General features: G+C 46.7%; 1 protein-coding gene across 7 annotated transcripts in view; it reads right to left on the bottom strand.

Annotated features, from left to right (window-relative positions):
• The window catches only part of Arsg (arylsulfatase G), a 132492-nt gene that overhangs the window by 78026 nt on the left and 40396 nt on the right, over positions 1-14070 (bottom strand). For 5 of the 7 annotated variants that reach the window (XM_052757241.1, XM_052757245.1, XM_052757243.1 and 2 more), the window contains exon 2: positions 1078-1972. In XM_052757241.1, coding sequence (XP_052613201.1) covers positions 1078-1295 — 218 coding nt within the window. In that variant the 5' untranslated portion in view covers positions 1296-1972. Of the gene's footprint in view, positions 1-1077; positions 1973-4114; positions 8081-14070 lie in introns of those variants that run through there. The other 2 variants (XM_052757242.1, XM_052757240.1) reach the window with 2 other exon arrangements.

Here is a 14070-nt window from a genome sequence, read left to right on the forward strand (position 1 = left end):
AGCCACTCCCACTGAGCCAAATGTAGGGTTTTACAAAACACAGACAGGATCCAATGCTGGCCAGCCATGCCCCTGCATCCTGCTGAATCAACACTGACCCAAAGGGGTACGGGGACCCCAAAGGAGTCTGCAAGCCCTTCTCATACTTGTTCTCCGTCTAAGCAGGGAAAGGAGCTGGGATGTGAACAAGACTTTTCAATGACTGGCCTGTAAACACTACACCCGTCAGACGCATACACGCTCCCTTTTATGGTCCATGGACTGTACGTCCCTTAAATGCTACTTGGCGTCTGCTCACAGATAAATGTGTGTCCTCAGTAGCTCTCAGTCTGCTCATCATAGGCCATCCACTCCCTTGAGCACCCAGGCAGCTGTCTCACATCTTCCCTTCTGGACTCCAAAAGCTCCCGGATTGTTTACCTTCCTCTTAACCCGCCTCCCCTTTTGGAAAGTGAATAACTTGAGGGCAAGAAATTTTGTCTTGTCCACCTCTAAATTCTCAACTCCTAACATGCATACATCTCACCAAGTGAATGGACAGATGGTGAGTGGGTGGATACATGGATTGGTGGGCAAGAGGATGACTGGTAGATGAATGGATGGATGGATAGATGGATGACTAGAGGATGGATGGATGGGTGATGGAAAGATGGACAGATGGATGGATGAACAGATGACATATGGGTGGATGATAGGCAAATAAGTGTATGTATGGATATATGGCTATATCTTTATGATACTATACTGGCTTCAAATCTAATAAATCAATAAAGTAATGAAATCAACATAGATTCATCAATTGATTATTAAAGTGCTTTGTGGGAGCTGCAGACATGGCTCAGTAGATAAGAGCACTTGTTGCCCTTAAAAAGGACTTGGGTTCAATTTCTAGCACTCACATGGTGGCTTATAACATCTATAACCCCAGTTCCTGAGGATCTAACAGGCACATGAGCACATACAGGCAAAACATATAAAGCAAAAAAATGTAGAAAAAAATTAAGTATTTTACACTGTCTACACCCGCATGAAAAACTGGAATGACACAAAGCATTGCTTGGCATTCTCAAGACTCACCTCATTCCTTCAGAAGCCATCTTGTCAAGATTAGGGGTGACCTTTGTTTCTGCCCAGTTTGCTCCCAGGTCACCCCATCCCATATCATCAGCCAAAATGATCACAATGTTTGGTTTGGGGGCTCTTGTTCTCCCACTGATGGAGAAATCCACGAGAGGGTAGAGAAATCCAGAGAAAGTCATGCCAACCAGCAAAACCTTTAGAAACAGCCAGCCCATGGTGGCACACACAGACTCCTGTTGTCTTGATCGAGTGATAACGGGCCACCACCACAGACTTCTCTAAGAGTTTTCTCTTTGTTCACCTTGAGTGCAGGAAGGCACCAAGGAGCATGGTTCTAGTTGGCAAAAACCGCTGGTGTTAAAAATGGCTACAGGAATGATAGAACTACAGAGAAAAGGTCCCCGTCTGGAATCCTAATCCAAGAGAGTCAGGAAATGTGTCACCCTAAATTGGATTGGTCCCCTGGAGATGTCTTCTCGTCACAGCTTAATAAGATGATTGGCTGGGTGCAGCATTCAACTATCAATGTCAATCACCACTCTTGGGCCACTTAGCTCGTAAGTGACCCTCCGCACTCAAGGAGGCTAGAGCCACAACACAAGTCTTGCATCTGCTTAGGACTCCAGCTGGTGATTACAGGATAAATTCTCACATCTGCAGAACACCTGGATGTTCTAGAAGCCACAGTCAGCCCCAAATGAGTTTCTGAGTTCCAGATGGTTGAGGTTTCTGTAAGGTTTCCTGAAAGAACAAAATCTGACAAGAAAACAAGAGTTGAAAACAGCCAGGCCAGTTGTGCTGCAGTCAGTAGCTGGGGAAATAATCACTTTCCCATGCCAACAGATGTTTTCCTTCTTATCTGAGTGCTTAACTGGCTCTCGGTTTCTTCCACCTGAAAAACAGGGATGAGAATAATATTCACAGCAGAGCTACAGTAACAGGATTGGCGGTAACATTCCAGATGACTTCTTACACCTCACCCATGCTATAGGTGAGACTACTGAAGCTCAGCACCCTGGGTAGGATGAATTATCAGCCGGATGATAGTCTGATAATCCCCTCCCTGAGTGCCTCCTCACACCCACCACCACAAGTGGTCAAACTCATGGAGAATTTTAGAAGAAAAGGTAAAGTCCCATTATCAAGACACAGTTGTTTATAATGGCCATGCTATGACCTAATGTTTCCATAAGAAACTCTTGGCATATGTTAATCTAGGAGGCTCAGAACACAGCCCTGTTGGCAGAGTGCTTGCCTAGATGACACAAAGCCCTAGGTTTGATCATAAACCAGGTGTGGTCAGTGTTCGACTGTAATACCAGCATTTGTGAGGCAGAGACAAGAGGGCCAGACATTTGAAATAATCTTCAACTAGTCTGAGACCAGCCTGAGATACCTAAGATACTGTCTCAAAGCAAACAAACAGCCTCCCCCAGAAAAAATAATTTAGGAAAAAAAGATAATTATGAAAACAAAGTTTATAATAGACTCTATGTGGAGAACATATGTCTGTTCTGTAGAATGCTTTCAATTTTTTTCTGTATGTTCATAATTTTCATAATTAAATGCTGCCAAAAAAGTTCCAAAGAATTAATAGAAACATGTCCCTGTACATTCTAAGCATGATGTTTTTAGTAAGAAAATCTGGGGCTGGGAGGTGTAGCTCATTGGTAGAGTGCCAATTTAGCACGCACAAGGCCCTGACTTCATCCCTACCCATCCCACCAAAAAAATCAAACAAACAACAACAAAAAACATTAAATCAATGATTCTCACCTTTGCACATGCATATACATTAGCAAACTCGGAGCTGAGGACGTAACTCAGTCGAGTGCTTGCCTAGCATACACATGCACAAAGCCCTGGATTTGAGCTCCAGCATTCCATAAACTGTACATGGTGAAATACATCCAGGATCCCAGCATTCTGGAGGCTGGGGCAGAAAGATCTAAAATGCAAGGTCATCCTCTAATATATAGCCAGTAAAAGGCCAGCCTGGGCTCCAAGAGACCCACTCTCAAAGAAAAATGCAAATTCAGTGGGAAGGCTGGGACCATTTTTTGTTCGTTGGACTGATTTCTCAAGACAGGATCTCACGTAGCGCCAACTTAGTATACAGCACAAGATGACCTTGAATTCCTGACCCTCGTACTGCTACCCCCCTCAAGCTGGGATTACAGGTGTGAGCCATCACATCTGGCTTTGAGAAATGAATGTGAGCAAGCCCCCAGGTGAGAACTTCACCATTTGTCCTTGGTTCATTCTTGGAATAGAAAGAGCTTGGAGAATAAGAATCTCATGACTCCAGGCCTAGGAGAGAAAGGAAACGGCATGGCCGAAGGGGCGATGACTCAGCCCCGGTGGACAGAGCCGAAAGCAGTGTATCATCAGACCAAGTTCCGACACCAGGGCTAGCACTCCAGGGCTGGAGGCAGCAGACAGAGCTGGGAACAAAGTCAAACCACTCTTCCTTTACTTCCAGGCTCTAAACCCGCCAGGTGACATGGTGTTGAAATTCTAGAGCAAATAACAGCCTCCCACCCATGGAAGCCATCAATGAACCAATCTGTAAAATAAAAAAAAATGCTACAGGCTGGGACTATTTCACATGCTATTTCTGAATAAATAAATAATACGTTGGGGGGGGGTGAGACAGGGTTTCTCTGTGTAGCCCTGGCTGTCCTGGAACTCTCTCTGTAGACAAGGCTAGCCTTGAACTCACAGAGATCCGCCTGTCTCTGTCTCTGGAGTCCTAGGATTAAAGGCAAGAGCCACCATTGCCTGGCCAAAAAAAAAAAAAAAAAAAAAAAAAAATTATGTTTCTTTGTGAGCCAGACATGGTGGAATGTCTCATCAATCCCAGCATTTGGGAGGCAGAAGCAGGTGGATCTCTGCGAGTTTGAGGCCAGCCTGGTCTCTGTAGCAAACTCTAAGCCAGTCAGGGCTGCATAGTGAGACCCCCATCTCAAAAAGAAAAAAACCTAATTATATGCTTTTTGTGCATATGTGTGTTCACACAAGCCATGGCACTCACATGTGGAGGTCAGAAGACAGCTTGCCGGATTCAGTTCTCTCCTTCCATCAGGTGGGTACCAGGGATCAAGCTCAGGCTATTAGGTTCGGTGGCAAGCACCGTCACCCATCTCAATAGCTAGGCATTCCGACCAGCTAATCCCACTGCTAGCTTCAGGGGATGGGGGTGATTGGAGTAACACATTCTGGAAGACCTTGATAAAAGCAAAGGACTGGTTCAAACCAAACAGAACAGCGTTGGCTCATCTGGGGGCTCCGTGAGCTAAGCGTTTGGAAATGCAAACTCTTTCCACTTCCCAAAAGGAGTCCTTTTCCCACTTGATTAGATTCAAGTAGTGTTGGCTGATCTCGAGGTCCCAAAGACTTCTCCCTTTCTGGAAGACTCTTGAATAAGGAGGGTGCTTACCAAACACTGTTCACCTGCCAGTTAATTCCCAGCCTCCTCCTACCGGCTTTAACCGCGAGCAACAGCCACAGGAGGTCTTTCTTCTCAAAGCCGCTTAGCTTAGGGCACCGGTGTGGCCTCATTTCTGGTCAATAATCCACCTCAGGATGACCTGGCCGTACAAGAATTCCAGGGGGAGGGAAATTCATTGAAGAAGGAAGCTAAAATTAAAGTGGAAATCGAACTAGACTGGCTTCCTCTGGAGTTCCAGGACAAGACATTCTTTTGAGGATTTGCAAAAGGAAGCAGGAACGCCGCACTTCAAATTGCCATAGAATGGAAGTGAGCTCAGCTGGCCAGCAGACTATCTCGGATTTTTTTACATCCAGACCGCCAAGGGGACCTTTAAGCCCTTTCTGATTATGTATTTACTTTCCTTAACTGAAGGGAAGAGACAAACCAGACGCTTGAAGATTGGGCTTGAACCCCGCTTCAGTAAAGAGTCATGCTGAGACTCTGAGCTCTTTGTCCTAAAGAAAGTGGCCCCACGTGTTGCCTGGGGATGTCACCCGATGTCAGTGTCCCAACTCTGTCCTTATGACTATCTCAAGAAGGAGGGCTAGAGAGACAGCCAAAGTGCTTGGGTTTTATATGGGTTCTGGGGAATTGAACTTATGAGGGCGTGACACAAAGACTAGTGTGGTGGCCCGGGCTTCTCCTCCCAGCACACAGATCCTTGAGGCTTTCTGGCCAGTCAGCCTAACCAAATTAGGAATTAGCAAATTCCAGGCCAGTGAAAGCCCCTGTCTCATCAAACAAGGTGGGAAGTGTCCCAAGGAAAGACATCTGAGGTTGACTTCCGGTCTGGATGCGCATGTGAACCCACGTCTCGAAAAAATGTGCACACAGAAAAGGAGAAGAGAGCAAGCACAGGCCAGGAGCTCTGTCCCAGAAGCGGGAGCCAAGAGGGAATCTTTGACAAACTAAACATGCACCCTTCTCACCGCTTCAGTGGAAGGTACTGGGCCACCTATCTCGGCACATCACTAAAGGAAGCCCATCAGCTTGCATGGCTCACTGTGATGGATCCCTACCAAGCAGGCATCAACAACGCCCAAGACCTCCACTTTCCCAAGGCAAGCAGTGCAAACCTCAACTGCCAATCAACCTCACCAGTTCCTGTTCTCTCCAACCCCCACTTCGCTGGTCTTGATTCTAGAGGTTGAACCCAAGCCCTTCATGCATGCGAAGCAGCTGCTAGTCCATCACCTACATCCCCAGCCAGAGACCAGCTATAAAGCAAGGCTGCGAGGTATGGTAAAGGTCGGTTTCTCTTTCGTTTCCAGGCTTGCTCATGGCTGGGGGTAGAGAAAGGACCCGCGAGCAGGCTCTCAGCTGACATGCATGGGCGAAGGCAACCTGAAGGTCTGCTGAGCAGTGTCTGAGCAACCCCGTGCTGGAAGTCCACTCAATCACCTGACCCTGGCTTCCCACAGACCTCCCTGTGGCCAAGCATCCTCCTAGAGAACCTTGAAAACAGCTGAAATAACAAGGAGGTTGGACAGACCTTTCTGGCACGGGGCTCTGTTGGTTTTCCAGAAATGAAGTTTCTGAGGAACGAAGGCCAACAGAGACAAAGGAGAAAGGAGAAGTGCCTGATTGCAGAGTCCTGCTGTCCCACCAGCCACTTCAGAGCAGGGTCTACGCACTGGCAAGGGGCCAGGAGTCACATGGGGACTTACCAGGAGGGGCCTTGGGTGTCCACATGTGGTCTAGGGTGGTTCTCCCAGGCACTCAATCATTGGTCCACCACATGGGCACTAGCACTTTAATCTAGGTACTGTGCACACAGCTGTAAATGAAACAAGACAAAATCCCCACCCCCGAATCACTTAGTCTTTTTTCTAGGGGAGTGGAGGATGGAGTAAGTAAAATGTGAATGCTGTGGAGCAAACCACAGCAGAAAGGTGTCAGATATGTGGGGTGGGCAGGTGCACAGTCAAAAAGGGGTTTGGGGTACTCCCACCCAAAAGGTGGTCTACGTCTCTTAGGAGAGAGGGGAATAATAAGCCGTGTTGAAAGGGTACCACAGGCAGAGAAATCAAGGAAGGCCAAGATCTAATGCAGGGGACGAGCCACAAAGAAGCAAGTGTGAGGACAAGTGTCCTGATACTTCCTATTGCCGTGATAAAGACCCAGGACCAAAAGCAACTTGGGGAAGAAAGGGTTTATTTCACCCTAGATCTTAGACCATTAGCAAGGGAAGTCAGGGCAGGAACCTGGAGACAGGAACTGAAGCGGAGGCCATGGAGGAACACCGCTTACAGGCTTGCTCTCCATGGCTTGCTCGGCTTCTTTTTTGTTTGCTTGCTTTGTTTTTCTGAAACAGGGTTTCTCTGTGCAGCCTTGGCTGTCCTGGAACTCACTCTGTAGACCAGACTGGCCTTGAACTCACAGAGATCTGCCTGTCTCTGTCTCCCGAGTCCCGGGATAAAAGGTGTGTACCACCACCACCTGGCTCAGCTTGCTTTCTTATACCATCCAGGACCACCTGCCTAGTGACAGTGTTGCCCAGTGGGCTGGGCGCTCACATATCAATCTTTAATCAAGAAAACCTCACAGACTTGCCCACAGGCCAGTCGGGTACAGGAATTTTCTCAGTTGACCCAAGATGACCCAAGCTAGTGTCAAGTTGACAAATAAACTAACCTTACCAGCCCCAAGGAGGGTGAATGAGTGACTAGCGTAGGAGTCAGAGAGCAACCCAGAGGGGAAGCCAGAAGAGGGCTGGCAGGAGGGCAAGATTGAACAATGACAGAATCCCTGGGGCTGCTGTGTTGAGAAGACAAAAATGTATTTGTAAGCTGTTGGGGAGAGGAAGAAGCCGAGACCTTCGGAATCTCTGGGTGAGGTCAGAGAACGGTGCTGGGCTGAAGTGGGCAGACACACCTAGGGGGCAGGATGCTGAGGCAGCTCCCTATCAGGTGACACTCTGCAGTGCCTAAGTGGGGGGGTGACCCCTTAAATTTTGCTTTATGGCAGAAAACCAGTTACCAACAGAGCCAGACAAAAGGTTATATAAGAGATGTCTTAGTGGACCTTTCCTTTGCCCCTAGACCTTGTCAGTATGGTGCTGTGGAACAATCTTTTTGTACACTATAAATATGTATTACTCTCATTGACTAAGAAAGAGCTGATTGGCCTATAGCTGGGCAGGAGGAGGTTAGGTGGAAAAACCAGACTAAAAGGATGCTGGGAGGAAGAAGGGCAGAGTCACGGGAGTGAGAGTAGTCACCAGCCAGACACAGAAGGAGCTGGACACACAAAATGGGATAGAATTAAAAGCCATGAGCTTCGGGGCAGCATATAAATTAATAGAAATGGGTTAAGTTGAAAGAGCTTGTTAGTAACAAGCCTGAGCTACTGGCCAAGCATTTATAAGTAATTTTAAGTCTCTGTGTGGTTATTTGGGGGCAGAAGGTAGGGACAGGAAGGAAAACTCCATTTACAGTATGGAGATGGCTCAACTTAGATTACTTTCTGAGTGTGTGAGTGTGTGTGTGTGTGTGTGTGTGTGTGTGTGTGTGTGTGTGTGGTAGCAAGAGCAACAAAAGCTCAACCAAGGATTCAAAGAATATTTTTAAATTATTTTTTCTTTCTTTTTTTTTTTTTTTTTTTTTTTGAGACAGGATCTCACTATGTAGCCCAGGCTGGTCTCAAATTTTTCGTCCTCCTGCCTCAGCCTCCAGAGTCTGGGAATTCAGTCCTCAGCCTCTATGCTCAGTTCAAAGAATATCTGTAGGGATCTGAACTGTCAGCTTGACTGCATTTATGATCATCGTGGCAACACACCTCCATACCTCTGGGTATGTCTACAAATACCCCAGAAAAGTTTAACTGAGTATCGAGTGTCACCCTGTATGTTAGCAGGAACATCCTATGGAGGTTGGGATCCTGGACTGAAGAAAAGAAGAAAATGAGTTCTCTCTCCTGCTTCCTGACTGCAGACAAAGTGACCTTCCCTTCCTGCCTTCACGCCTTCCCACCTTGATGGACTTCTACATCCCCTCACAGATAGATCTAATCTGTGTCCCGGGATAGCCATAAATGTGGCCCAACACAAAACCATAAATTTCCTTAAAACAGTAGGAGATGCATTTCAATTTAGTTTTTGTTTTGTTTTGTTTTTGGTGGAGGTGTGGGGTTTGCAACTCAATTTTGTGGTTCTCCAGCCTGAACTTCACAGATGACAATGTCCTGTCTCACAAAAGACTGACTCTGCCTTCTGGTAAATTCAACACACCCTTCCTTCTTTTCTTAAGTCCCTTTCATCACGTTTTTGTTACAGCAAAGACAAAAGTAACTGATACACCTTTGAAAGAATGCCTTTACTGAAGCCAGATGGTGGTGGCGCATGCCTTTAGTCCCAACACTCTGGAGGCAGAGGCAGAAGTATCTCTGAATTCCAGGCCAGCCTGGTCTACAGAGAGAATTTCAGGACAGCCAGGACTACACAGAGAAATCCTATCTCCAAAACAAAACAATAGAATGCCTTCACTAAGGTTGGGAAAGCAATTCCACTTAATTCACTAAGACGTTTATTTACGTGTTTATTTATGTATTCTGCAGCTCAAGCCAGATCCTGTTTGTCCCTTCTGGGAGCCAGAGATGCCAGGAAAGCCATCGCCAGGAGAGAAAGGACATCCTGCCCAGGCTTAGGCCAAGACCACCTGTGGAGACTGTCACAGAAGGAAACCATGTGGTAGAAACCAATCTGGGAGAGCCAAAGTGGCTTCTTGCCATGCATCTAAAAACCCAGTAGCCCTTCAGAAGTTATATCTGGGTCTTGAGGCACAGAGCAGAGGTCCAGAGTGAGCAGCTGCTCCTCTAAATCCCACCTTCCCTTTAAACCTCTCTCCTCCACCTGAGGACACAAATCAAAACCCACCCCCGGAACACAGTTAATTTTAAAGATAGCCATGTTTACTTATTATTTGCTAAATATTTTATTATAGATGTGGCAAAACATGCCAACCTTGAGAAACCCATGCATGCTTATTCAGCTTGTAGACCCAACAATCAACACATAGTCAGTCTGATCAAGATATCTACCCCTCCCCTCTCAATATATATGGAATTGTTTCTATTTGTTTATTTTTAGTCGTGTGTGTATATATTTCTCTACATGTGTATGGCATGTGGATGTGAGTGTTCTCGGACACCAGAGGAGGGTATTGAATCCTCTAGAGCAGGAGTTAGAGGAAGCTGTGAGCCTCTTGACCAGGGTGCTGGGAATGAAACTCAGGTCCTCTGGGAGAGCAAGCAGGAAGCACTCTTAGCCACGGAGCAGCCATCTCTCCAGACCCATACTAGATTATTTTTAAGTAAATCCCAGATACCATGTGTTATGTTTTAGATATGAACTATCCTCACTCAAAAAGTTTCTGTGGTAAAAGCTTAATTGCAACTTACACACTTTTATTTTTATATATATACTTATTTTTATTGTATGAATGTTTTGCCTGCATGTATGTCTGTTCACCACGTGTGTGCCTGGTCACTGAAGAGGTCAGAAGAAGGCATCAGAACCACTGGAACAGGAGTTACAGGCAGCTGTGAGCCACTGTATGGGAACTGGGAAAACTTGGGTCCTCTGCAAGAGCAGATGGTGCTCTTAACCACTGAGCCATCTCTCCAGGCCCTGTTGATGTGCTTTCAAGTCTATTTACTTATTTTATGTGCATGTGAGTGTGCCTGGGGATATGTATGTGCACCATGTGAGTGTAGGAGCCTGCAGAGTCCAGAAGAGGACATCAGATCCCCTGGAACTAGAGTTACAGACGGTTGTGAGCCACCATGTGGGTGCTGGAAACCAAACCCAGGTTCTGTGCAAAAACAGTAAGTGATCTTAACTGTTGAGCCATCTCTCCAGGCCGATGATGGGCTTTTAGGAGGTGACTGGTTCATGGGGAGACTAACTTCATCAATGGATTAACCCACCAATGACTTCAGAACTGAATGGGCCATTAGGAAGTGAGGCCTAATTCAAGGAAGTAGGTCATATCTCTTGTCTCCAGATCCTTCCTGGCATCCTACTCTCCAGTTGTGCTCTCTCTAGCCTGGTGCTCTGCCCCACCACAGATCCAGAGCCTCTGAAATGTGAGCCAAAATATATCTCCCTTACATTGTTTTTTTCAAGCATTTTGTCACAGCAATAAACAGCAGTTTCACCCACAAATATTCCTATACAGTTCTCTAAAAGATGAAAAAACTTAAATAACTACAGTCTCATTAACACTTGACTTTTTTTTTTTAGATTAACAGTTATTTGTTACTGATTCAGAGCCAACAAATATCCAGATGTCTTCCTTTCTTATTGTTTTGGGTTTTTTATTTTGTCTTTAAATGTTTAGTTTGGTTGTGTGTGTGTGTGTGTGTGTGTGTGTGTGTGTGTGTGTGTGTGTGTGTGTGTGCTTTGAGTATCATTCCTCAGGAGTTGTCCAGCTCTCAGGCTAGACTTGCTGGCCCACAAGTTCAACCCCTACAGCTTGCTTTTTCACGTGGGTGCTAGGCTATGAACTCAGGTCTGCACACGTGGGCAGCAAGCATGTCACCCACTGAGCCATCTCGCAGGCACCTGGCTTTCCTTTGGGGACAGGCAACATAGCCCAAGCTGGCCTGGAACTTTGATCCTTCTAGCTCAGCCTCGTAAGGGCTGGCATGACAGGTATGCACCACCACACCCGGCTCTCACAAACATTTCCATAGCTCTTCATTTTAATCCACATCTAGACGAGGTCTGCCTGACATACGATGCACTCAGTTCCAGTCTCTTCTCATTGAAATGCTCCCCTCTCCTTTTGCCTGCAGTATACGTAAAAATAAATTGGGTTGTTTGTTCCACACTTGGTTGCAAAGTTTGGATTCAGCTAACTGTATCCCCTATGTTATCATTTAATAAAATGTTTCTTCCGCTCTCACTTTCTCTGCAAATGGATTAGAGGATGCAGAAGTAAGATCCGATTCGGCCTCGATTGTTGTTGTGTTTGCTCGTTTGTATGTTTCATCGGACTCCTAAAACTTGGACCACAAAGCCCTAATTCCCTGTGTGATGCTAGTATCTAGAGAAGGTCCCGAAGGTAATTAGGGCAGATGAGGTCATGAGGATGGAGGCCTCCTAACCAGACTAGTGGAGACAATGCATGTAGCCCCAAAGTAGCCACATACAAGCCAGGGAGGGGCTCCTTTGGAATGGCTCCATGGTGGCCTGCCATGCCTACCTGGCATTTACAGGGCTGCTAGGAATCTGAACTCCAGCCCTTGCATGGCAAGCACTTTACCCACTGAACCATCTCCCCAGCTCTCTTTTCTTTCCTGGAGTGCTGCAGAGCAAACTATGGGCCTTTTGCATGTTACATAAGCACTCTGCCACTAAGCTATAACCTACACCCCATGTTTCTAGACTATGAGTCCAGCGTAGACACCTGCTACCAGGGTGACACTGGATTCCTCATTTAGCTGGAAACAAAGCCATAGTTAACTTCCTCCTTCACTTCCAACAATATAGGAGAATGAAACAACCCAAGCCGTGCTCAGGAAGGCTGACTTAACATTATGTTTCTACCTCCTCCTTGCTTTGAGGGCTAAAAAGGATACCAGATTCAGAGCACTTTGGAAAACGAAGGTGACGCAAGCCCAAAGCCTTACTGAAATCACTATTGAACAAAAGCATCCCCAGTGCGGGTAGTGAAATCCAGACTCCTGCAGTTATTTGCTTGTCTCCACTGGAGATGCATGTCAGCCAGCGCTGGTGGTAGCCTCTGGAAGAAGGAAGAAGTCACAAACACCTGGGTCCTAAGCAATGTCACAAGCAAAGTGAAAGATCGTTCTGGTTTACATTTTCCAGCTTCCAGACTATGGCTCCTTGTCACACAATCCCGTTACTGGTTGTGCTATCTCTGGTAAACGCGAGCTAGGTCCCTCTGCTGGGCAGAGTCTGCTGACAGCTGACATTTCTGGTAAAAGCTCTCTTCCAGCAAACCTGGTTTGGGGCACTACAGCGATGAGGTCTAAATGACCGGGTGGTGGGAGGTGGAAGGGGAACTTCCCTTTTGCTCTCTTCCTAACTGAACGGAGGAGCTAGGCGACTCATCCACTGGTCTGAGCATGCCAGCCACTCAGCAATGGCAGGAACTTCAATATGTTTTATGCACGACCTAATCCCAGTACCTTGCCCAGAGAGTGCTCAATCGATATTTGCTGAATGAGGGCATTTAACACAAACAATGAAGTCCCAGCCCAATGGGCCCTGCCCTGAAAACCCGGCTTCATCTCCTCGCTTTCCCTAACCTCAGATGACCTTTCTAACTTCTCCTTCCAGACTCTCACTTGTAAAACTTTACTTGTTGAAAGGCTGTCTTAGGGGGCTGGAGGTGTGGTTCAGTGGTTGAGTGCTTGCCTAGCACGTGTCTGGTTCCATCCCCAGCTCCAAAGAAAAAAGAAAAAGGGGGAAAAACCAAACAGGGACCCGAGAGATGGCGAAGTCAGCAAAGCACTTGCTGCTCAAGCATGGGGACCTGAGTTCAGATCCCCAGCACAGACGTAAAAGCTAGGCAAGGTGTTGTATGTGTGAATCCCAGGGCTGGGGAGATGGAGACCAGAGGAATCCCTGGGGATTGCTGGCCAGCCAGTCTAGCAGAGCAGATGAGCTTCAGGTTTGACAAGAGACCGGATCCCAAATACTTAAGATGGAGAGCAATCAAGGAATATGCCTGGTCTCTGATCTGTACATGCGTACGTGTGTGCACACGCACGCTCGCCACATACACACACACACACACACACACACACACACACACACACACACACACGAATAAAAGCCTACCTTTAGTAATAGACATATTTCCTATCATCCTAACTAGATAATAAGCAATTGGGAGAAGGGAGCACACCCTCTGGGTGTGGTTTTGTGAGTGATGACTTCATTCATCATCCTGGTCATGGAGGGTAAGCACAGATACACCTCCACCATCCTGCGGAGTATCTCTCCCAAGCCCACCTAACCCTGGAGCCCTCGTTGGAACACAGCAGAGTTCCAACCAGGTAGGGCCTCTCCCAGCCTCTCCTCCATAGGACAGTCCTAGAATCATGTGCTAGCTGAACTTCTCTAGCCATCAGGAAAAACATGGCTGTCCTCCTGTTCCTTAAGAGGTAAAAAACGAAGGTTTAAGATGGCCATCTTCCAGGGAACCCATGAGTGTCTGTTTAGACAAGACAGGGGAAGCCAGCGACTCTCTTGAGGCAAAGACAGAAGAGTAGGCTTTTATTTCCTTGGCCAAGAGGAGCATGGCAGGTGGAACCACCTCAGCAACTGTCAGGGGAAGCTAGATTTCACTGGAGCAAAGGCCAGTGGTTCTAGACGTAGCTTTCCAACATTTCAGATTAGTTTTCATGACCCAAATCCACATTATAAAGTTTACTAATATCACGTGGATCCATTCCTAAATGCAACGTGATTAACACTTTGTTCTGACAACGTGGGTTTGTTTTGTTAGGACTTCTCCAACAGGCCC

The sequence above is a fragment of the Peromyscus californicus genome, unplaced genomic scaffold, assembly GCF_007827085.1.
Source record: "Peromyscus californicus insignis strain IS unplaced genomic scaffold, ASM782708v3 Scaffold_3__1_contigs__length_106647218, whole genome shotgun sequence".
Lineage (NCBI taxonomy): Eukaryota > Metazoa > Chordata > Mammalia > Rodentia > Cricetidae > Peromyscus > Peromyscus californicus.